Here is a 25,331-nt window from a genome sequence, read left to right as displayed (position 1 = left end):
GGCAAGGTCGTATCACATCGGATGGGAAATATCGGTTTTTAATTGTCCTAAGGCCAAAAACCGCATAAAAAGCATCACTCACATCGGTTTTTAACTGTCCTGAGGCCTAAAACCGCATAAAAAGCATCAATCACATCTGTTTTTAACTGTCCTGAGGCCTAAAACCGCATAAAAAGCATCAATCAAAATCAAATCGGATTATTAATTTCCTTGTGACTGGCAGCTTAATATGCCGCTCTTCAGCCTACAGAAGAGTTAAAAACATAATTAGAAGATAACAAACAATAAAAACATTTAAAAAACAATACAAAATTAAGACACGCAGAAAATAGACATGTACAATAGTAGACAGAAAATTAAAAAACACGGCGACACTCAGGTTTCTGTCCACAAGAGAAAATCACACCTAATGACAGTATGGTTTCTGTTCACAACACGAAAAAAAGGGGATGCACAATGCCAAACACTCACTTCAACACCACACTATAGAGTGGACACAAAGATGACACCATACCCTAAGGCAAAAGGGGGGGATGTTAAGACAAGGGAGGGAAAGCTAAGGGGGGGAGCCGATGGAGGGAGAGGATACATAAAAGGGGAGGGCAGGGCGGACGTGTGAAGGAGTGGGGAAGGCAGAGGAGGGGAAAGCAGAAGGACTCAGGGGAGAGAATGGAGTCAAAGTGAGGGTAGGCAGGGAAAACAGGATGGGGGGGGGGGGGAGACAAGTGGGAGCCCAATAAAAGGACAGAGGTAGGGATGCGGAGGTGATGATCAGAGCTGATAGGAGGGATCAATGGAGGGAGAGAGGGCACGTCCTGGAGAGGGAGTTGACGGAAGCCACCTTGTGAAAGGAGATGAAGGGTATAGAGGTGGAGGGTAGGGGGCACTCAACGGCGAAGGGACAGCAGTGTGTGGAGGTTGGAGAGGAGAGAAGCAACAAGGGCATTGGGGAGATCAAGATGGCAGGAGGTGTAGATCACTCAAATATGTTCAAGGAAAAGGAGCAGATGGGGGAAAGGAATCAGGTCATAGAGGATCTGCGTGGGGGTTGGGAGGTGAATATGGAAGGCAAAGCAGAGTGCATGGCGCTCGAGGATCTGGAGGGACTTACAGAATTTGGGGAAGTAGATGTCCAGGTGAGACTGTCATAACAGAGGATGGGATGGATTAAGGATTTGTAGGTGTGGAGAATGGTAGAGGGGTTCAGCCTCCATGTCTGGCCAGAGAGGAGTTTAAGGAGACAAAAGCAGTTGTGGGCTTTGGATTGGTTAGAGCGGAGATGAGGGATCCAGGTGAGGTGACAGTCAATGGTGAGTGCAAGGTAGGTGAGGGTGGGGGAGATATGGATAGGACAGGCATATATGAGAAGAGAAAATTCAAGGAGCCGGAAGGAGCAAGTGGTATGACCTATGTTGATTTCCTGGGTCTAGGAAGGATTGATTGTTAAGAGCCACTGGTTACACCATCTGGCTAAAAGGTAAAGGTGATTCTGGAGAAGGCATTGGGATCTTTGAAGGGTAGGAGCGAGGGCAAGGAAGGCAGTGTCATAGGCATACTGCAGGAGGTGGACTGGAGGGGAGGGGTTGGGGCATATCTGCTGTGTACAGGAGGTAGAGGAGAGGGCACAGGGCAGAACCCTGGGGCACACCCACAGAGGGATAGAAGGTGCAGGAATCAGTGTTGGGGATGGTAATGTAGGAGGGGTGGTGGGAGAGGAAGGAGGCAATCAGATGCACATAGTTAATAGGAAGGGTGTAGGTCTGGAGTTTAAACAGGAGACTGGGATCCCATATGCGGTTTTAGGTCTTTCAAGGTCTAGGGATACAAAAATGGCCGAGCGATGGGAGTTAAGCTGGAGGGAGAGGAGATGGGTGAGGCATAGGGGTAGATCATGAGCAGAGAAGGAAGGTCAAATGCCACAGTCAGTGTTGGTGGAGGTGGTGATGGATGCACTGGGTAAGGATGGATTCCAGGAGCTTGCTGAACACCGAGGTGAGACAGATAGGGCGATAGGAAGAGGCATCAAACAGAGGCTTGTTAGGTTTGGGGAACATCATAATACAGGAGGTTTTCTACAGGTTGGGGTAGAAGCCAGTGGCAAGGATTACGTTGTAGAGGGCGGCAAGGACTGCAAGGAAGGATGGAAGGCAGTGTTTGTGATGGTGGTAGGTAACACGGTCGTGGCTGGGGCGGTGTTGCTTTTAGTGCAGAGTGTGAAGATGATGTCCTGTGTAGTGATGGGAGTGTTAAGCTCCAATGGTGGTGTATGGCTCAAGTACTGGAAGCTAGGAGCAAGGGGAGGAGCAGAGGCGTCTCTACGTTCGATGACGTCGGGGAAGAGGGAATAATCAAATTGGGGATCATCTGGAATGGAAAGAACATCGGATAGGTGGGACTCAAAGTGGTTGCCCTTACTGAGGTTGTCAGGAAACGGACCGTTATCAACGAGGAGAGGGTGTTGCGGGGTAGGGCGGTTCCCAGTGAGGCGATGGAAAGCAGACCAATACTTGGAAGGAATTATTGGGGGCGTGGCGTTGACTTGTGTCCATGTCTGTCGCCAGGCACGGTGTTTCTTCGCAATAAGCACGTTGCGGATGTGTCGTTGTAATTGCCGGTGGCGAGTGAGTGTGTCCCAGTCACAAGTTCGCTGGAGACGGGATTTGTGGCTCCCTGTCAACGATCATTAACTACATGGCTCGACGCCTGTTTCAATATCAATTTCAGTTGTTAAGCACGTATCGTCACCATTGTGTTCCTCGTGTACATTCTTCGCACAATCGAGTGTATACAATACCACACATTCTTCTGACACATAATGCATAAAAGCTAATACTTCAGCTGACACCTCTTTCTCACTCTGCGAAATTTCTTGGGTTCCTTTCTGACGAAATGTCAGCTTCCATAATTGTTGTTGTAGGTACAATGCAATGTTCGCTTTTTTTTTAACCCTTTCCATTGCTCTGCTCTGTATCACCACCACTAGCACCGTAGCACTGCTGTGAGCTACTCGTCGACTAAGCTGTTCAACTACGGTCCATAGCCTCATGCTGTGCTCACCATTGGATACCTCCACTCCCGCGCCCTGTTGCGGTTAGCAACCAACATTGTGGTTGCATGACAGGCACTATGTGGAGCGCTGAATGCCGTAAACATCATTGGACTTTTGCTTCCTCGCACTCGATGGGTTCCTTGTAAGACAAAAGCAATTAAAAATATGGAATTCAGTTGTGGAAAAGATAAAATTATTGTAGAGTTTTGTTGAGGAAAACTGCAAGTAAGTGAGTGTAGCACGGCATGTGAGAATCTATTCAGTTAATTTTTTATGGGTCACAATATTGATACGGAATATTAAATCAAGAATCAAATAATTCCTACATTCATCGCTTGAAGTGCAGTGGTCTTTATCCTTATAATTACAAGAGGCTCACATTGATTTACATATTTATTTTTTCCCGTCATTCATGGTGCCCCATTTTATTCATTATTACAGTTGCAAATATGCAGTGCTTTGCTCGAACCGCAGGTGGCAGGATAATCACTAGAAGTTTAATCGCTGCACAGTGCAGCTCGTTTACCAGACTGCCGTCATTATGTGAGGAGACAACATGGAGTCTCATCATCAACTACAGCATGCGGATATTTACAAGGTACTGGTTGCAGTGTGTGCAGAGTATGCACCGTCACGAAAAGTGCTCTTGCAACGTGACAACGCTCGTCCTATACGAGTCGGAAAAGCATAGCCATCGCTGAAACAGGGTTCCAGGTACGACCACACAGTATAATCGTGAATCGGCCCCGTTGACTTCTCAAGACTCTCCTCGAATTATTTTATCGAGTGTATCGCACTCACCACAGGGCGGCTGTTCTCGGTTCCTGAATGGTAGCGAAATAATGTCGTCGGAGAGGTTTCTTCATAGCCCCGAACAAGTGATAATCAGAAGCGGTCAACTCAGCAGAATACAGTGGGTTTGGCAGTAAGTGGAACCTCGTTTTAGGGATTGCAGCCGCGCTTTTCAGACTCGTATCGGAACGAGCGTTGTGTTGTTACAAGAGCACAGTCACAATCTGCCACGCCCCTCGTAGTTTCTTTAAAAATACAGCATTCATGAATTAAATCTATATCCGTACAGCGGAGCTGCACAACTAAAAATCAGACATTCTGTTTTTAACTACTGAGTTCGCCTTCTTTCAATGGCCCAGCATCTTTTCATTTCGAATCGGTTACATTATTTTTTTTTTGGGAGGGGGGACCAAGTTAATCCTGCTTGCTACCTAACTCGTATGCGGACCGTCGGTACTGATATCATTTTGAGGCGGTCGTGACCACGTTTCTACCAGGCGTTTGCACGTGAGCCTACTTTCTCTACTTTCTTTACTTCTCCGGCAAAGAAGTGCTCAGCAGTGTCACGTACATGATCTCGAACTGCCTGCCTAGTCGGCGCCACAGTCTGTTTCAAGATTGCTTTAGCTGCGAAGGACGAGCTGGTAATATTATGTGGGCACACAGCCATAAGTTTGCCCCCTCGTTACAGCCACTTTGAGCCAGCCTAACTGATGCAGATCCAAATTAAGAATTACGTTGCAAGTAATAATAAAAGAAAAAGAAAGAAATCACGCTGTTTACCGTCAAGACAAATGGTTCAAATGGTTCAAATGGCTCTGAGCACTATGGGACTTAACATCTGTGGTCATCAGTCCCCTAGAACTTAGAACTACTTAAACCTAACTAACCTAAGGTCATCACACACATCCATGCCCGAGGCAGGATTCGAACCTGCGACCGTAGCAGCTGCGTGGTTCCGGACTGAAGCGCCTAGAACCGCTCGGCCACCGAGGCCGGCAGGACGAGAGTAATAGCAGTAGAGTTTATTCATGGTCATCACGATAAAGATGGACAGTAGGATTCAGTAGAATGTTCGATAAGGGTGGTTTACGTAACTGCACACCGAAATTAATTTTTATAAGTTCTGTCTGTTAATAAAAAGGCTCTAATTATTATCTGCATCCAGCGACGTTCATCTAAGGAACTCGATCTTAATCGCACAAAATGAATTCCTCGCACTGTTTGCATTATAACTGCTGCCGTACTGGGGTAGTGTATATTGTTCCACTAATTCTCTTTCTTCCAAACCGGTGAGTTAAGTTCCATCACCTTAATTAACAGGCAAACTTTTGTTGTTGTAAGAAATAAGTAGAAAATACGATCAGAACATGTAATAACAGGTTACTGAGAAACCTTTCGTTCTGCCTCTCGCAGTTACACCAAACGTTACCAGGCGCCGTTGTATTATACTCAAATTATCAGGTGCTAATGGATTGCCACAACGTTCCAGTTTAGAGCAGATGAAAATGTGGTGTATTTTCGTAAGGTTTTTTTATCTACGTCCGATAGCAAAAAGGTTTCTCGCATATCGAAAATTCGGTAACGTCATCAGTAAATGCATTTTATCAAACTTCTCGTATATCGTCTTAAAAATTTGCTGCCGCAAATAAAACTCAAATGAAAACATAGTGCAGCTCCTCCATAAGAAAATGATGTCTGTTTCAGCTTTGTACATCTAATAGCTTATGTGTTTGATTGAGTTGAATGAAATATAAAGGTTTTGCGTTGTGTTCTGTGCTAGACGTGGCAACTCTGCTCCCCGCTTCCACGTGGTCCTGCCGAAGTGTCAGTCCTAAAGTAGTTTTTGAACAGACCATAGTCGGAGCTGTGCAGTGCTTAAGCACCGATGTGGAAACGCTCCATAGACCGACACGTTGCGCGGTCCTGATGCGCCAACTGTCTCTCGCGCATCTGCAATTTTATTTTCGGAGAGGTCTCAGGATGCAATAACTCTTCCTTGATTTCACTAACAAGGGTACAACCCAAGTGTAAATCTTGATAAAACTTAGCGGGTGTGGAAAGGGGGTGAAATAATGCAGTACATGTTTTTTGTATGTGCCCAATTTCACTCTTAAGGTAAACGTTCAGAGGAAATATCTTCCGAACAATTTTTTTTTCCGATTTTGGCCGTCTAGGGACCGCGTTAAACAACTATTTTTCAATGTACATTTCTCCTATTGCGCTCCTCCTCTTTTCTCTTCTACCAATATGTCTTCATCCTCTCTCTGTACTGCTCCCTTCGGTCTTCTGTCCACACTGTTACTCCAGTTCTTCTCTTCTTCACTTCCAATCCTTCAAAATGTTGAATTTTGTCCCTCATCAAGTCTCTGTTGGTTATATCATCTTCTCCTATACCCATCTCCTCTAAGTCTGCTTTGACTTCTTTGAACCAGGTAATTTGGGTTCTGGGGTTCTTGTCAAAAAACATGAATATTTTCTTTGTCAGCCTTTCATCATTCATTCTTTTCACATGGGCGTAAAAGCTTACTCTTCTCTTCCTCATAGTATCTCCCACTTTCTCAATTTTGTCATACACTTCTCTATTACTTCTAAGCTTCCAAGTCCCATTCTCAAACCTCGGCCCAAGTACTCTTCTAATGATTTTTCGCTCCTTTTTTGCTATAGCTTCCATTTCCTTGTTAGTGTTCATTGTTAAACATTCAGATGCATACAGACACTCTGGCTTAATCACAGTGTTGTAGTGCCTTATTTTTGCGTTAATTGATACTGACTTCTTGTTGTACACATTCTTTGTTAGCTGGAATGCCATTTCCATTTTTCTTGTTCTTGTTTTATTTCCTTCTTTATCTGAAGCATTGGGCTGGATGATTTCCCCTAAATATTTGAAATTAGAAACCTTCTTTATCTGGCCATACTTTGTAATCATATTGTTCGGTGCCTCTTTTACATTGGTTAGGTACTCTGTCTTTTCAAAGGAGATTTTCAGTCCTGCTTTTTCTGCTGTTTCATTCAGAATATTGATCTGTTTGACTGCTTCTTCCAAACTTCCTGCCAGAATCGCTAAGTCATCAGCAAAAGCGAGGCAATCTACTTCTAATCCATCCCTTATTCTTCCTAATCTGATTTTTTGTATTCCTTCTTCAGTCGTTTTCTTCCTCCACTCTCTAATAACTTTTTCTAACACACAGTTGAATAGGGTAGGTGACAACCCATCTCCTTGTCTTAATCCTGTTCTGATTTTGAATGGTCTGGATACCTCACCACGGAACTTTACTTTGGCATAGGTATCCGTAAGTGTTTCTTTGACGATTGCGACTGTTTTCTTGTCTGCTCCAAACTCCCTAAGGATGTTAACCAAGGTTGTTCTGTCAACGGAGTCGTACGCCTTCTTGAAGTCAACAAACGTGATAAAGATGTCTTTTACACTTAATCGTCTATATTTAATAATTAACTTCAAGTTTAAAATTTGCTCCACACAAGATCTTCCCTTCCTAAAGCCTGCTTGGTATTCACCAATTTCTTGATCAAGTTGTTTCTCCAATCTGTTTTGTAGGGCCTTAGATAGAATTTTATACGTTACCGGAAGTAAAGATATCCCTCTGTAGTTATTTGCATCGGTTTTATCCCCTTTCTTGAAGATGGGGTGGATTAATGCAGTTTTCCATTCTTCCGGTATACGTTCCGTTCTCCAAATCTCATTGATTATTCCCAGTAGTTTTTCTTGAGTTGTATTATCCACACTTTTCCACATTTCTGCAATTATCATGTCTTCCCCTGGTGCTTTATTGTTCTTAAGGTTTTTAATGATTTCTCTGATTTCTATGAGGCATGGGGGTTCAGAATTATTGTTTACTGTGTTTGGGGTGCTGGCCGGTAATTTTTCAATAGGTTCCTGACAGTTGAGGAGTTGTTCAAAATATTTTGCTAATATTTCACAATTTTCTTCATTATTCATTGCCAGTTTTCCACTGGTATCTTTGAAACACAGATTTGGTGCTACATATTTTTGTAGTTTCTGTCTGAATGTGCTGTAAAAGGATCTGTTATTGTTTCTCTTAAAATCTTTATCCATTTGTATAAGTTGGTTCTTTTCAAATAGTCTTTTTACTGATCTAATGAGTTTTGCTGTAGAAGATCTTTGCTGTTTGAACTCCAGGTAGTCCTTATCACTTTTGGTTGAGTGCCATTTCTTCCATGCCTTCATCCTTTGTTCTATTGCTTCCTCACATATCTCATCCCACCATTCGTGTTTCTTTCTCTTTTTCATTTTTGCGACTTCTTGAGCAGATCTTATCATTCCTTCTTTTATATCTTCCCATTTATCCGAACATATAACTATGTTTTGACAGAATTCTTCTCTTTTCTCTTTCAAGATGTTTGCGTCTATCTTTTGAGTTTTCCTGTTTTGTATTTGTTTCTTTCTTTGTGGTGTGAAATTTAATTTGATTGTCGATAAGTAGTGGTCAGTTACAATGTTTGCCCCTTTCCGAACTCTCACATTCATTATTTCTTTTTGATGATAGTGTGTGATGGCTATGTGATCTATCTGGAACTCTCCAATACTTGTGTTTGGTGATTTCCATGTTTTCTGTTTCTTAGGAGGTTTTTTGAAATTTGTAGACATTAATTTTAAGTTATGACCCTTGCATAGTTCTATTAATCTTTCTCCATTTCTGTTTGTCCTTTTGTGAGCCGGGTAGTTTCCTACTGTTTTTTTGTATTTTTTTTCTTGGCCTATTTGTGCATTGAAGTCCCCAAACAGTATTTTCACACTTGATGTTGGGATTTTAGAAAGTTCGTGGTCTAGAGATTCCCAATATGTATCTACTTTCTGAGGGTTTTTCTTATTGTCATTGTTGATGGGTGCGTGGCAGTTAATAAGTGTATAGGTTTTATTTAGGGCGCGAAATGTGAGAAAAGACAAGCGTTCATTAGGTGACTGGAAGTAGGTTATTGAGTTTACCCAGTTAGATTTCACGATGAAGCCTGTTCCAAGGTGGGGAAGGCCTCTTCCACATGGGTTCCAGCCTTTCTTTCCTTTAAATATCCTGTATCCTTCATAATCCATTAAATCTTCATCTGTAAATCTGGTTTCCTGCAGCGCACATATTTGGATTTTATATACCTTCAAGACTTTGGTGAGCTGCTTCAGTTTTCCCGGCTTCAAGAACGAGTTAATATTTAGGGTTCCAAAGAAATGTACGTTGTTTTTCTTCAGTTTAGAGGATTTTGAATTTCTTGAACGACATGGTGCTTCAGGCTCTCCAGAATCCTTAGGCCTGATTGCGCTGCTGTTAGCGGCGGAGGATTGGTTACCTCCTGGAGTAGTTCTATCTAGAGAAATTGACATCATGCATAGTTGTTTGAAATTCAGGGGGGAGATGGCTTTTTGGGCCATTCCGAGGTTAAAACTGGGATTGTAAGTTCCAGAGTGTGTGTTCAGCCGCTCCTAACATGGAGAACAGACGCTGTTTGTAGCCGCTCCTCTAGGAGTTCAGACGCTACATTTCGTTAGTTTTTGGTCCGCCCTGGGTATTTGATTTCCCCAGTACCACCTATATCTAGGAGGCATTCCCCTATCCGCCACCTGGGGATATATGATATATAAGAAAATGTTTTTCATATAAAAGTTGATATGTAATTAACGTTCTCGAAAACTATATAATGACTTCTTGCAATAATTTGAAATTTACCAGAATATTCCACCACCATTAATTAATTTTGAAAAATGAAAACTTTTATTGCAACATAAACTGAAGAAGGTTTCAAGCCACATACTTCCATGTGTAATAAAGCTAGTTCCTGAAATACCAATTTTGATAAATAAGCTGTACGCAATGTGCTCTTGAAGTATTTTCAAGATACCTGATTGAAATATCTAAACATTCATTATTATTCAAATTATTTATTTTACTCAAATTTGTTTTATTTTGTCCGCCCCGACAGCTGAATGGTCAGCGTGACGGACTACCGTCCTAAGGGGCCCGGGTTAGATTCCTGGCTGGGTCGGGATTTTCTCCGCCCAGGGACTGAGTGTTGTCTTGTCTTCATCATCATTTCATCCCCATTCGGGGCGCAGGTCGCCAAATGTGGCGTCGAATGTAATGAGACATGCACCAAGGCGGCCGGATCCGCCCCGTAAGGGGCCTCCCGGCCAATGATGTCAAAGGCTAATTTCCATTTCCTTTTGTTTTAAGTTTTAAATTGTTATTTTACGTTTTATATTCATGTTTCTTTCTTTTTCTGCTATATTTGTCCACAGTAGATTTGATCATCAAGCAAGTATTACGGGAAGGCGGAAAGACGTCTTGGAGGAAAGACGACGCTGTTTTTGTGAGGTACTATTGCGGATATTTAGAGAACCGGCATTTGAAGCCTACTGAAGATCGATTCTACTGCCGCTAACGTACATTTTTCATAAGGATCACAAAGATAAGATACGAGAAATTAGGGCTTGTATGGAGGCTTATAGACGGTCGTTTATCCCTCGCTCTATTTGCAAGTGGAACAGCAAAGGAAATGACTTGTAGTGGTAAAAGATACCCTTCGCCATGCACCATATGGTGACTTGCGGAGTATGTACGTAGATGTAGATGTTACCTAGTTTACTGAAAATTTAAATCTTTCGTCTTGTATTTGGCGTTTGTACTTTAGCAATAATTATTGCTACATCAAGCCAGGTGGTCTAGTTGTGAAGCGTGCACCTGGAAACCAAAAACTATGGAATCTTATACCCTATAGACCCATGGAATATTTCAGCCTGCCTTTAACCTGGGTTTCACATTTCAGTTACGTGAAGTTAACAGGGTACGACACGTGGTTCGGATTACACGTTAAAATGTAGGTCACTTTCCCCCCCAGTAAGATTACTTGGGTGAGTTAGTGATACACAGCTGGCCGAAGTGGCACCAAATTGAAAGATTTGCACCAGGACGTTAAGGCCACACGGAATTATTATTTTTATCACTGTTGTTGCTACGGTCCCCTCATGGTCACTGACACAAGTTTCAATGCAGACATGTCAAATAGGTCAGGTCTATTTGGTGACGTTATATCCATATAAGCACACCAGACAAAAATGAGCCACTTTCAGGAGAGATGACGGTAATACCTTCTCTCACCGCGTCGACAACAATATTGTTTCAACCTGCATATGAACAGCACACGTTTAGCCATTATGTTACCTGTGTCAGTTAGCATAGCTGTTGCATATATTGCTATAAAGTGAAACACAGCCCTACAATAGTGACGTTCATTCTATCTGTGCATTACCTGCAAGAAATTAGGACGAATCTTTCAACACAATCCTTTAGCATAATGATCTCAGATCTTACTCTAGAATAATTGTTTTATTGTGGCTTTTTTTATCTAAGTTCAATTGCGAGATTTATGCAGTAAAATCACACCAGAGAGTGAAAAAATCAAAGCGCCGCAAAAGAGTACTTCGCATACACCTACAATCATTAAAAAATTATATTTATTAAACACAATTACTTTATAACTAATAACGATAAATAAGTAAATGTATTCGTGTAAGGACGTAAGATAATAGGAAGATCAATTTATAATAGACCAGATGGGAAATAAAAAAACGTGGCGTAATGTAGCCTATAGGGGAATGCGATGCAGAACGGAACAGTGGGGTACAACGACGTTGTGCTGTTTTCTAGACTGGAGAATACTGCAACTTATTTTAGTGACATGCAACCATGTCTCTAAAAGAAAGGAAGGCGCAACAGAAATTTTGACTTGGTTGGGAGTGCTACTTGTACGTAAACGGTTGTCCTTCAGGTTTCCAGCTTTGTTTTTAAATGTTTTGGTGAATTTATGCAAGATAAGCAGTTCATTCCTAATTCTACGCCCTTAAATGACATATAATCTTTAAGTTCATGCCATTCTCTATGCATCAATTACCTAATACGTTAAAATACGTCAGTTATTATGCTCCATAAAAGTTGTTAAGCTGAAACCTGCTCTTGGCGCGGAACGGGACCGAGCAGAATGGGATAGTGTCCCGTTCTTCCTCTTCAATATTTGATGCAAGTAGATTTTTGTTTTCCCTCCCTTGCTTTTCCATATGCTGTGAACTTACATTAGAAAGCCTAACAGACAGCAGTTGGGTGTTAAATCAATGTAAACTGCAGTTTCAGCCGTTTTATCTTCTGAAATGGGAGTATTTAAAGCATCTACGATGTATAACGTACGCAAATCATAGTTAGAAAGATACATTCGTAAGGTTAAAAAAATTCAATTACAGAGTTGACAGATCAGATGGGAAATTCAAGAATGTGTTGACTGAGTACAAAAAGACGAGCCGGTAGTATATCTGAAGTCATTGAAGAGCAGACGTTTTAGTCCAACGATGAAATCTCATTGTCAGATCACTAACCTATCAGCTAGAATAAGGAAATGACATACCATACAGATATGACAAAGAAACTTGTTTGCCAGGGCAGACCTGGGCTAAAGTATTTATTAATAGCCATCGTTTTTTGTCTATTCGTGAAGCAGAAAATACGTCTGGTGCATGAGCGATGAGATTCAACAAAGTAGAAGTAACAGTTATAAACATTAAAAATAATTGTACCTTTTTCAGAATAACAATAGTAAATACTTTCTTGTAGTTAATGATTTTTTTGAAGAACCTCTATTCTTTGGTCAAAACTGTTCATTAAACAACTTTATATCTTGTTTTAAGATGATATTACCAATAATTTTAACGTTTATCCAATAGTTTCACTAAAAATTGTCGTATCCACTTTTGCCTCGTGGGTGGGGCTGAACTGTAAATATGCAAGGATTTCTTTGGAAAAGTTTATGAAATGTATTTCATACAGAAAGTGATTCTCATGCAAGATGTGTTAGGTTATATCACGAGGTGACTTTATCTACCTTTAAGAAGTGTTTTCTTGTGAACCTTTATTTTACAAAATTTGTTAAACGTGAAGTATCCTGTTCTATATGGAGTTCCCCTATTTGTATATATTTCTGTCTGTGCGGTCGTCATGGTACCGCAAGTGTATGAAATGGAGTAATGAGTCAAATTCTTTTATGTTAATAAGTGTGCACCTTTGACTGCAATGAAGTATGACTTAATCACACCAACTGACTGTAGATAGAAAATAATGATATCACTCTTGTGTGTATAAAAGTATAAAATTTGAGTGATTGCTTCAAAACTAATTACCTATAAAAGATGTCGGGGCCATATTTATTAATAAATCATGGACTGTTTCATATTTCACTGTGCTGTAGGATAATTCAAATTGCAGAATAAAAGCCACACTACATATTTATTACGAACTGTAGAAGCATTATTGTGAAATTTTTACGGTATTCAGTTGAAGAAGATGGAGCAACGGTAGCAAAGTATAGGTACATTTGGTAACGCACTGGGGATGGCATGGGTTAGTATACAGTGTGTCAGCGTGTGGAGCATGTCCTGTGTGTAGGGCGTTCGTAGTTTTAGTGAATGTGTAGATCAGTCTGCAAGAATGCATCCATCACACATGAGACGTAACATACGAAGTGGATCTTGGGTTTTAGTGTTTGCTTCACCTTGATTGAAACTGAAAAATCACACGTGAACCAGAACCAGAACCAGAATAATGGGGTACTTTGAAACTACTCTTTCCTACGCCTGTGCATTATTTAGTAAATGAATTTCATTATTTTCCTAAACCTAATTCCGTTTGGATTACTTTCTGTGAATGAGTGTGATTTATTCTGGAATTATATAGACATCGCTTACGTAAGTTAACGCACTATCAGCCAGACAAACTCCTGTGTAATTAGCATGCATAACCAACTATCACTCACGCCAAGTTGTTTCTCCAGTCTGCAGAAACAAAAATAATCTTTTGGCTTATGTCCGAGACTGGTGATCGTAATTTCACAACTAATCGTCTATGTAACTGATACTGTAGCGTAAAATCTTACGTAGCCTAAGAAAATATGTTATTAAAAGTATCAGAACAGGCCTGGGAAGAAATTTCTAAAAAATTACCATAAGAATACCAAGTTGATACGAAATTGTTGTCATATCTGTAGTGTTGGCAGAAGAGCCAACACCGTGTTGCTAGAGGAGGCCGCAATGCACGCTATAAGCTCACGCAGGATGGCGTGAGGTCTGGAACAGTTAAAGAAGATGAGTCTACTAAATAAAGTACGTAGTTGATGTAATACTTAACTTTAATCCATAATTGGTGTACATCGGTCTGATGGTTCATGCTTCATTAGATACATAGCAAAGGATAAATGGCGCCTTGCTAGGTCGTAGCAAATGACGTAGCTGAAGGCTATGCTAACTATCGTCTCGGCAAATGAGAGCGTATTTGTCAGTGTAGCTTCGCTAGCAAAGTCGTCCGTACAACTGGGGCGAGTAATAGGACGTCTCTCTAGACCTGTCGTGTGGCGGCGCTCGGTCTGCCATCACTGACAGTGGCGATACGCGGGTCCGTCGTATACTAACGGACCGCGGCCGATTTAAAGGCTACCACCTAGCAAGTGTGGTGTCTGGCGGTGACACCACAATATCTACGAATGATTACGCTAATAACCCAGTGATCATCCGTTGAAGAAGAGCAAGATAAAAACATATGCCATAGATTACGATGATGTTGATAACGCTATATACTTGGAGGTACAGGGACTGCCACAGGGCGGATAGAAATAAAAGACAATATTAGACCAATAGAAAACTGAAGTTCAAGAAGGAAAGTTCTTTTGTGTTTCTGAATCTTTTACTAAGCTGTTTATTTGTGAATGCTTTTAAGTACAGAAATTTCAATAGCGATTATTAAGACGGAATTTAAATGTCCTCTACGTTATAATCTTGAAATATCAATAATCTTGTTTTCAGTGGAACTCACAAAGAAGTTTATCTTCCTTAAATTGCAGAGAGCTGATCTGGCAATATGTGACCTGACGATAACTTACGAGCGGGAATCAGTTGTGGACTTCACAATGCCTTTCATGAATCTAGGTAAGTAGCACTTCTCAGTATTAATATTATAAATGCAAAAGCAATTCTGTCTGATACGTTTTCATGACTAAACCGCTGAATTAATTTTGATGAAATTTTGTATAGAGACAGCTTGAACCCTGAGAAAGAACACAGAAAGTAAAGGGAAAAAATTAAAATAAAAAATAAAATAAAAGAAGACGATCCCAAAGGGAATTAAGAGGGGAAAGGAACATCATTTTTTATATCAGTGAACATACATAATGTAAAAAATTATTGTATGATAAATTTGTTGTATACTGTATAGTTATTCAATAATGTGACTCATAGATGCGCGCTCCTGCCCGTGCCCTTCCACACACACCGACTGGCAATGACGTTACACCGAACTACAAATTACTTTTTTTTCGGCAGTTTAAGATTCTGTAATAATTTTAGAAAGTTAGTTAGTGAGCCACTTAATGTTCCATAGATCGATTCTTTTATCGAAATGATGTGGAATGAGTCAGTTTACACCATATGTATACATTGAAAGGTCTCTGTTGGATTCCTTTCATGTTTAATTTCTTAAATCTGTTGCCATTTATGGAATAAATTCCTCTTCTAAATGTACTGTGGCGTTTCTGACTATCTGGGAGGAGACTGAGCAGTGGAACGTGTTACTTTTACACATAAACAAGAACGATCTGTCACACTACTACACTTTAAAGCACAGTTTATATGTAATTCTTATATGTAATTCATGTCACACAGTCTCATACGGAACCTACATCCGCTTTCTTTTATATACTGTATATGATAAGATACTGTCATCCCCCTTCCCTTTTGTGTGAGAGGATGAATGAGCATATGTATTTCTAGTTGCATGCTTGAGGGTAGCAGACAAGGCTGTCTGCTAGAGAACAGTAGGACCAACGTCGGAACAGGTAGCTACGCTTCCTAAAAGCAAAGAGGTTTCCATCCTTAGTATGGTCCTGTCCGTCCGTTGTCATGTTGGTATAGGAAGCTGCCCCTCTGGCCACTTCCGTTGGTCTTTGTGAGCTACCCTCAGGAAGCACGCTGGGCAGTAGGGCAGTTGCTGTGTGGCCGTGGCGAGCGTATGAAGTGGTAGGATCTCCGGCTAAGCGCGTGTCTGTTAAGTCCGTAGGACAATGGATTTCTTAAGTTCAGCCTAACTGAAAATTTAATCACCTTGATTTCAGGTTTAGCTCTAAAATATCTAATGCTATCTTAAAGTGCAGCGGAGTGTAATTCTCGTGTTAAATTCAGATTATTTTGCGGTAGTTGCTTTGTTACTACTTTGTGAGTAAAGTGGAACCACGTGTTGATCAGTAACTCTAACTAAGTTCATCAATCTTAAATCCGAATGTGCGTGAGATTATAACGTCTCGTCTTGAGAATATTTTTTTAGTATAGCAACTTTTCTTTATGCTTTTCTTTATGTTCAACCCACGTGGGGTGTACTTTGCGAGACCACTACCACGTGCTTATATAACTGTTTGACCCATCAGGTTAATAGTAAGACGTTAGTAACCAGTTCAAGGTTTTTCTTTTGTCAATTGCTTTTCGATCTAATGTATTTTAATTATCAAAATTATTGTGGAGTTGTACGCTTTGTGTAAACCAAGTTGACCACGTGAAGCATGTGGTGTAATCATCAAGGTAGCCCTCAGCTATTCTTTTTGCGAAGATTTCACAAAGAGTTAATATGAATTTAGTATACCAGTGTGTAGTAATTACATGACGGACAGGATTGTGGTATGAACGTAATTTCTTTGGGTAAAAACTGAATCTGTTGGTTGTGGTTAATTTCTTCTTGCTTATGTTTCAATGTTCTTCGTGTGTTATTTTATGAATGGAGTGTTGTATGCAGTTTTCCAAATCTTGGCTCCATATTTTATGTGTTCCGAAGATTACAATCTCACATTCTTTTCAATCGTAAATAAGGCACCAGCTCAGTTATAACTCACGTATAATATGCTGAAATTTCAATGAACAATCTTAAAATAAATTTCCAAATATAAACTGATTTCTTTCTTTTTATTTAAATTCTCCTTTTTATATATATATTTTACCGGTTTTGTATGACTATTAAAAGATTATCATTAATGTTAGTCGGGTTGGTAAACCTAGACTAAATATCTGATGAAACAGTTGCCCAGTAATCCACGGTTAACGTCCCCAGACAGATCACGGCTTTTAACCCATTTTCATTGTCTATTAGCACCGATTTCAGCTAAGAAAATTAAAGTAACAATATTACAATTTCAGCATAACAAAATTAAAGTTACAATATTACAACATGAGTAGTTTTAACATAAACATATTACTATTTTAGTCCTACTCATACTACTACGCTCAAACTTTTTTTTTTGCTTTGTTACCTGTCAGACATTTTATATATTGTGACAGAACAGTTAAAACGCCTGTCTCTTGGAAGAGGTACCTACGTGATGACCATGGGTGAACGCCACATGGCATCCTTACTACTCGCTTTTGTCAGTAAGTGCCTTCTTTCTAACCGATGAGCTATCCCACAAAATTATTCCATAATACATTATTGAGTGGAAATACGTGAAATATATCAGGAGGTTAATTCCTTTGTCACCAAGGTTAGCAGTGATTGAGAAGCTCAGTATTATGTTTCTTCCAGGTCAAGTTTTCATCAATATTTAGATCAAACAATCTGGAGAATTCTATCCTAGGTACTGACTCCTGCTCATGTGCTAAGTCAGTTGTTGATATGACTCTGCTGGTTGTTTTTGAATATTTAGGTAGCCTCCATTATCTGAGAACCACTGAAAAATTCGTTGAAAAACATCCTTAACAATCTCTTCTGTTGCTTTCTCTCTAACGGAATCTGTTATGACACCAATATTGTCTGCAAAAAGTACCAATTCTTGAACGTTAAGTGGAAGATCATTCACTGATGTAAAGAATGGGAGTGGCCTCAAATTTGAACCCTGTGGGATTCCCTTTGTGATTTCCCTCCAGTCACTAAAGTTTTCTACCCTTCCAACATTGTTTGTATTATTCAGCACAACTTTCTGCGTTTTGTTTGGTGAATATAATTCAAATGAGCTGTGTGTAAAACCAATTCCATAAAACTTAAATTTTTCTAGTAGAATACCATGACTTTCAAAAACAAATGCCTCGGAAGGATAACAAAAAAATACCAACTGGGGATATTTTATTGTTAAAGGCCTGTACTGTTTCATGAGTGAATGCATAAATAACATTCTCAGTCGAGCAACCTTCCCGGAATCCAAACATGCCCGACAGAACGGACACCGTTTGAATACATACATTTCTGTAAGAGTGTTGCGGCTCCTTGACATTCGTTTCAGTGCGGATGCGTTAATAGCGTCCAAATTTGCAAGTAGTCGGTAATGGACGAGGGACGCTGCATTGCAGCTTGCGATAAGTTGGAATCTGAGTTGGTCAGGGACCGGTACCGAACAGTTAGACTGGTTAAGGCAGCCGCTCAAGAGCAGCGGTAAATTCAGGCTCGAGTCCAGGTCTGGCACAAATGTTAAACTTTTGCTATTGCATTACTAAAATCCCCTGTGCTGCTGGAAATCACGAATTCCACCCTATCCCTTCCGTTCCTTTCCACATTCTCTATTTCGTATAAATTACTTGTTAAGTTGAAACAAATTTTCAAAATGATGTTCGAAATTCCATTAACAACACATCAACTTTTGCTTTGTACAATTTTTAGAATGCAGTGAAGGATATTGGTGTAGCTTCTAGTTGCTTAAAATTTTGTGGGGACATTTTTTAATATGTTTTCATGCTTCTTCAACTAAACCACTTAATTCCACTTCTGCTGCTACATTTAGAAAGTGGCTGATGAACGTAATTACGTCTTGAGAATTATCAGTATTTACAGACGAATGGAAAAACTGGTAGAAGCCGGCCTCGTGGAAGACCAGTTTGGATTTCGTAGAAATGTTGGAACACGTGAGGTAATACTGACCCTACGACTTATCTTAGAGAATAGATTAAGGAAAGGCAAACCTACGTTTCTTACATTTGTAGACTTAGAGAAAGCTTTTGACGATGTTGACTGGAATACTCTCTTTCAAACTCTAAAGGTGGCAGGAGTAAAACACAGGGAGTGAAAGGCTATTTACAATTTGTACAGAAACCAGATGGCAGTTATAAGAGTCGAGGGGCATGAAAGGGAAGCAGCGGTTGGGAAGGGAGTGAGAGAGGGTTGTAGCCTGTCCCCGATGTTATTGAATCTGTATATTGAGCAAGCAGTAAAGGAAACAAAAGAAAAATTCGGAGTAGGAATTAAAATCCATGGAGAAGAAATAAAAACTTTGAGGTTCTCCGATGACATTGTAATTCTGTCAAAGGACCTGGAAGAACACCTGAACGGAATGGACCGTGTCTTGAAAGGAGGATATAAGATGAACATCAACAAAAGCAAAACGAGGTTATTGGAATGTAGTCGAATTAAATCGGGTGATGCTGCGGGAATTAGATTACAAAATGAGACGCTTAAAGTAGTAAATGAGTTTTGCTGTTTGGGGATCGAAATAGCTGATGATGGTCTAAGTAGAGAGGATATAAAATGTAGATTGGCAATGGCAAGGAAAGCGTTTCTGAAGAAGAGAAATTTGTTAACATTGAGTATTGAATAGAATTGGGGAGAAGATAAATTTGTGGCACAACTTGGCAAGAAGAAGGGACCGGTTGGTAGCATATATTCTGAGGCATCAAGGGATCACCAATTTAGAATTGGAGGACAGCGCGGAGGGTAAAAATCGTAGCGGGAGACCAAGAGATGAATACACTAAACAGATTCAGAAGGATGTAGGTTACAGTAGGTACTGGGAGATGAAGAAGCTTGCACAGGATGGAATAGCATGGAGAGCTGTATCAAATCAGTCTCTGGACTGAAGACCACCACAACAATAATTGTCATTTCGTACAACTGTTATTGTATCATGCGAAATGACAGGCTGTGCTGTCTCTTGTTTTACAATATCGCACAAAGCTTTAACCTTATTACCTGGATTATTTATTTTTGTTAGGACGTACATACTTCTGGACATTTTAATGAGTTTCCTTAAAATACTACAATTTTTCTTGTAGAATGCAAGTAATGTTCAGATCTTGACTTAGTCTGACCTTTGTATAAATTCCCCTCTTCGCAGTACTTGAGAATTTAATCCCTTTAGTTATCCACGGTTTTCATGTTTCTGATGTATCAGCTGGATAACTCTTTAGGGAAGGTAATTTCAATTATTGACACAAATCTGCTGTGGAATAAATTGAATCTGATATTAGCTTCTCTGTCTATTTATACACCTCATCCCATACCACCTATTTTAATTTACTGTTAAAACGTCATATTCTGTTCTCATTAATAAGTCTCAATGGTTTGTATGAACCTGCCTCGGGGCTGCCAGTATCATGTTGTTTATTTCCTTTAACTGTGCATGATGACCGGATAGTCCCCTGAGCGCTGCCCATAAAATTTTTATCAATCAGTCTTCTACTATTTTACTGCACACGAGTTGCAAAAATCTACTACCGAAATTAGATTGAAACAACCAGGTAATCATTCTGTTTCCTTTTTCCTGTCCGTGTCTTTTAAGAAATCTACATTGAAATATCCACAAACTGCAAATTGTTTCTTCTTGTCTGACAGGTAGCTCGATGATGCATGTAGATTTTTTGTAATTGGCTGGAAGATCCTTAGAGGGGTAGGTAGACTGTTTTATTTGCCAGATAAGTATTCTGAAGTAACAACTCACAAACACATTTTTCTAGGTTCTGATCAACACTAGAACTATTTGTTTCAGTATTTTTTACTTTGTGTCCAACTTTTATATGTGTGGTAACTCCTCCTTTTTCAATGTTAACTCTACACGAAGATAATGCTAGTCCATAATGAACATGTCACGAATGAAACAATCAGCGTAAGACTTTTGCTTTTCTCATTTTCGCAAAGAAATTTTCAGTCTCCAGTGAGCCCCTGTCATTGTTCTACCTAGTCTTTGCAACCTTTATTCGATTCTTTAAAACACTGGAAAGATTTATGACAGGCCGCTGCTGCACACTTGAGTTTCAAAATAAGATTTTAGCTTACCTTCAGTTTCTGTATAGGGAAGTATCACCGTATTTACTTCAGGACATATCTTTTGAATTAATTTGAAAATATCCTCACCGGCATTTGTAAGAAGAAATAACTTCTATTCAACATCACCTGATAATTTATAAATGATGGAATTTTGCTTCAGCCTAACATCACCTGATAATTTATAAATGATGGAATGTTGCCTCAGTCTTGATATATAGTTTGGTCATGATTTTATCTCCCTATCGAAAGCCGGAAATTGCGGTATTTTCTTGATCATGTTCGTTCTCTGCTTCTAGCTTTGATAATCTTGTCACCGAAAGTTCTCGCTTTGTAGAGAGTTTTTGCAGCAGCACCAGAATGGGTTTTAATATGTCTGGTTGAACTATTTCCAAAAAAATTCTGAACAGTATATTTTATTCTGAGGTACCTTCCTGAAAATGAAATGAGGTTAGCAGCCAAAACATAGTACTGAGAATGCCCCACTATTAATTATAGGTTGTCTACAGTGTCAGAAAAACTTCACTTTCACTTTTATTTTTTGTTACACGTTCTTACTCTTTTGTCATCATCGTCAGGCTTTTGTCTTGTATTCACCACGTACTCTAGGCACCAGACATAATAATGTTGCAGGTGGAGTACTATTTACCACCGAAAGTAGATTCTGTAATGTGGTGACTTGCTTGCAAGCAGCAGCTGTACATCTCGTCACAAGGCCAAACAGGTTTTGGCGACAATTGGGCGAAATTGGTAGCAACACGGATAAGCAACAATTTGCTATAATTTCTTAACAGAAACTTTATAATGCCTAAATGTAGCGTAAACAGAGTGCGTGGTAATAGTTTACTTTTCACTGGCACTGATCTTACTTTACATCTGACCTAGTCCTGAATGCAGTGAACAATACCGACGATCGTTTCTGAAATGTCAATTTTGGCTCTTCTTGGCAACGACTTCAGACCCGGTCTGGATGCTATTTTCAGATACTGTTGCTAATGTGCGAATATTTGTTGAGTGGTGCCGTGCGTCAGCTTAAACCTGCGTTTGGTATACAGATGTTTACTTGGGAACTATTTGAGTGACATAAGGAGCAATCAGAAAATAATCGTTACCTTGTGCGCCCTCTATTGGAGACTAGTCTTAACTCAGTTACACCTGAGTTCTAAGCAGCTATGTACGGCAATGTTCTGGGAAACATAGCGTTTAGTAAGACAGAGCTTTGCATCCCACTGCAAATCTCTCCTCCCCCGCCCCCTCCCAGTCGGTGAATATTAATGATACCATTACACAGGACGTTAAGTTTACCTCTCTGGTTTGTATATTTCCATTTATAGCAGCTGATATTAAAAAGAATACAGAAAAAAGTTAGTTAACTGTAAGCAAAACTGTCACAAGGCAGAAAACGACGCCGAAATTCTGAGGAATATGATTTTGACGCTTCTAGCAAACATACAGAACGGTGAAGCGTTTTTGCCAGAGAGCATTGGCGGATGTAGAACCTAAGGTGCCGAGATGTACCCTTGCAGAATGACAAATCGGAGGTCGCTTTATATGTTATCTACACCCAGTTTCCTGCACTGAGATACGAAACTATGTTAACAAAGACTTAGTAACGATGTGATTACGAGGTAGATATTCCTGCTGCATCATTTGACATTGTGATCACTATGACTTTAATACTGAACTACTGCAGTATGGATTCACCGAAGAAGAAGTAGCATGCCCACATATAGCCTTTGTCAAATGAGACTTATGTTCTAATCCGCCGTATTTCAACTTCTTCATTGAAACTTCATAATCTCAATTCGATGACAAATAAGGGAAGAACATACGGCAACAGAGAAACTTATGTCGTGGGATGTATGACTCTGTAAGTACTGCATGTGCTAATGTATATTGTTTTAAGCCAATGTTAAGCTTTGCGTCAAATAATAGCTCATTCATGATTCTTATGAATCTGCTGGTCATAATTGTCTGTTACTCGGGATTGTTTCTTAGACATCTTATGCTTGTGTGCTCTTTACATTGATTAACTTCCAAACATCGTTTGCACACAAGTACAGATTTTTACAGATGGGTGAGCTTTATACGTGGTATAACAGAAATCTCATTGTTTTGGTATAGTGTTTGTGTTTTAGAGATTCGAATTGGGTTACTTCCCTTGTGAGAATATAAACGCATGAAAAAAAGGAAGATTGGGTTTAAGGTTCCGTCGACATTGACGTCATTAGAGACGGAGCACAGGCTCAGATTGTGTCAAGGGTGGGGAAGTAAATGGCCGTGCACTTTCAAATGAACCATCCCTGCATATTCCTGGAATGACTTAGGGAAATCATGGGAAACCTAAATTTGGATGGCCGGACGCGGGTTTGGACCGTCGTCCTCCAGAATACGAGTCCATTGTGCTAAGCACTGTGCCACCTCGCTCGGTATAAACGCCCAAATTCTGGTCGAGGATTACAGCTCCTTTGTACAGACTCTGGGGTTTTTGAGTGATGAGTAAGGTTACAGGCCCAAACTGCATAGCCGTGAAGGCAGTGAGTTTTGCTTCAATGCGGTTATAATAGTGATGGCATATTCCAGAAACGATTAGGTAGCGCAAATTTTTATCGAATGTCTAAAAATTAACGCGCTTTGTTTAGCTTTGTCCAAAGCACCTGATTGATGATTTACAATATGGGCAACTGATCAATGAGAATTTTGCAACACGTCTCCACCAAAGAATGGATGAAGGAAATCTCGGTAGGAACATTAGGCTTGTGAGTTACTCTTGTTCTATTTCAGAGTCGATGAAGATCTCACCCAGGTTTACTTATCCCGTCAAAAAGTATCGGCGTGCGATTTTCATTGAGTAAGTCCGTGATAAAAATTCTCAGCGTTCTGCGTGCCACTGGATGTTGAAAGGAGCGTAAATATTAACTAGACAAATATCATAAAATTGTACGGCGATGTCATGCCTCGATGAGAGGATAGCTTGTGGGAAACAAGAAGTGATTACGTAAACTTTCCCGGCGTATTAATTGGTTTCATTCTTGTCGAGTCTGCAGCCGGATTATAGTCTTCTTGACACAATATTTTAGCGACCATTCTGACTGCCTTCTTCAGTTAATAACGCTCTTCGCAAAATTTGACTTGAACCTTTTGTTTCTTTCTTTTTTTTATCTTCCGTTCCACCTTTGAAGGAGATGGTGGGCTGTAGGAGAGCATAGCCCTTTTCAGCCATTGGTTGTGCTTTTTTGTCTTTTGACACAATTTATTCAGGGCAATTGGGTGCTTATGTAATTCTGTAGGATTTTTAATTGCATGTAAATGGATAGTTGAGAGGAACATGTTGTTGTGTAAGTTTTCTTCATTCCAAATTCCAGCGTTCGCCTTACGGTTGAGAGAAATACCTCTTGGTCGAATAAACCCCTGCTGTGATTGGTTGCCTGATGTTCTGGCTTATGTATCTTCATATTACCTCACTGATCTTGATAATGTGACACTGTGATCTTGGAATATCGTTTATGTTGCGAATGTTTGTCTAATTCTGCAGAAAATGAAAATTTGAAAATCTAGTCGACAGAGAATACTGTCTCCTTCTGTGGGAATTGATTGAAGCACTTTTGTGTAATCCTGATGTGAACGGCGGCCGCTTTGGACATCACGGTGAACCAAATGCCGTGCGAGCGAACTTCTCGCTGCTGCTCTATAACGCAAAATGAAGGGGCAGCGCCCCATTGTTCAAAGCTGGCTGAAACGGTGGACGCTACTGAGTATGTACCTCTGTCGGCTCAGATAAAGACCGTTTTTTAATTGCAGATCAAACAGGAATCCACATTTTACTTAAAGGATAGGCCTTGACTCTATTTATAATGTTATCTGCCAGCCTAATTTTAACGGATTCTCAGTAGTAACATGGAGGAACAACTGTGTGTTGTGTTGAACATAACTGCCGTGCCAGCATCTTGTCTGATGTTGACAACTGCAAAGCTTTCAGAAACTTTCATAACACCGTGTAAACACATTCTTTGAAGGGAAGCATTATCTTCAGCGGTTGCACGCAAATATTCGCGGAAAATTAGCCTATTGGCCTCGGAAGACACTGGAATTAGGTTGAGGGTGGCGATAACTTAAGTTCGCGTGATATAGTCGTCATATTATTTGTACTGGTCGTCTACCCACACAATGTCAGGTTCAAAAAGCAGCGGCGCTGTCTATGGCGTCTTGTCACGGTCCGCGCGGCTCCCCCCGTCGGAGGTTCGAATCCTCCCGCAGGCATGGTTCAAATGGCTCTGAGCACTATGGGACTTAACATCTGAGGTCATCAGTCCCCTAGACTTAGAACTACTTAAACCTAACTAACCTAAGGACATCACATACATCCATGCCCGAGGGCAGGATTCGAGCCTGCGACCGTAGCAGCAACGCGGTTCCGGACTAAAGCGCCT

At 40.3% G+C, this 25,331-nt stretch overlaps 1 protein-coding gene across 1 annotated transcript in view; it reads left to right on the top strand.

Moving 5' to 3' along the window:
- The window catches only part of LOC126184374 (glutamate receptor ionotropic, kainate 2-like), a 326,740-nt gene that overhangs the window by 147,969 nt on the left and 153,440 nt on the right, over nucleotides 1–25,331 (top strand). Inside the window, exon 7 of the mRNA XM_049926759.1 lies at nucleotides 14,744–14,828. Coding sequence (XP_049782716.1) covers nucleotides 14,744–14,828 — 85 coding nt within the window. The remainder of the gene's footprint in view (nucleotides 1–14,743; nucleotides 14,829–25,331) is intronic.

This window comes from Schistocerca cancellata, chromosome 4, assembly GCF_023864275.1.
Source record: "Schistocerca cancellata isolate TAMUIC-IGC-003103 chromosome 4, iqSchCanc2.1, whole genome shotgun sequence".
In the NCBI taxonomy this organism is placed as follows: domain Eukaryota; kingdom Metazoa; phylum Arthropoda; class Insecta; order Orthoptera; family Acrididae; genus Schistocerca; species Schistocerca cancellata.
The sequence above is the reverse complement of the archived record's forward strand: the minus strand, read 5'-3'. Positions and strand labels throughout refer to the sequence as shown.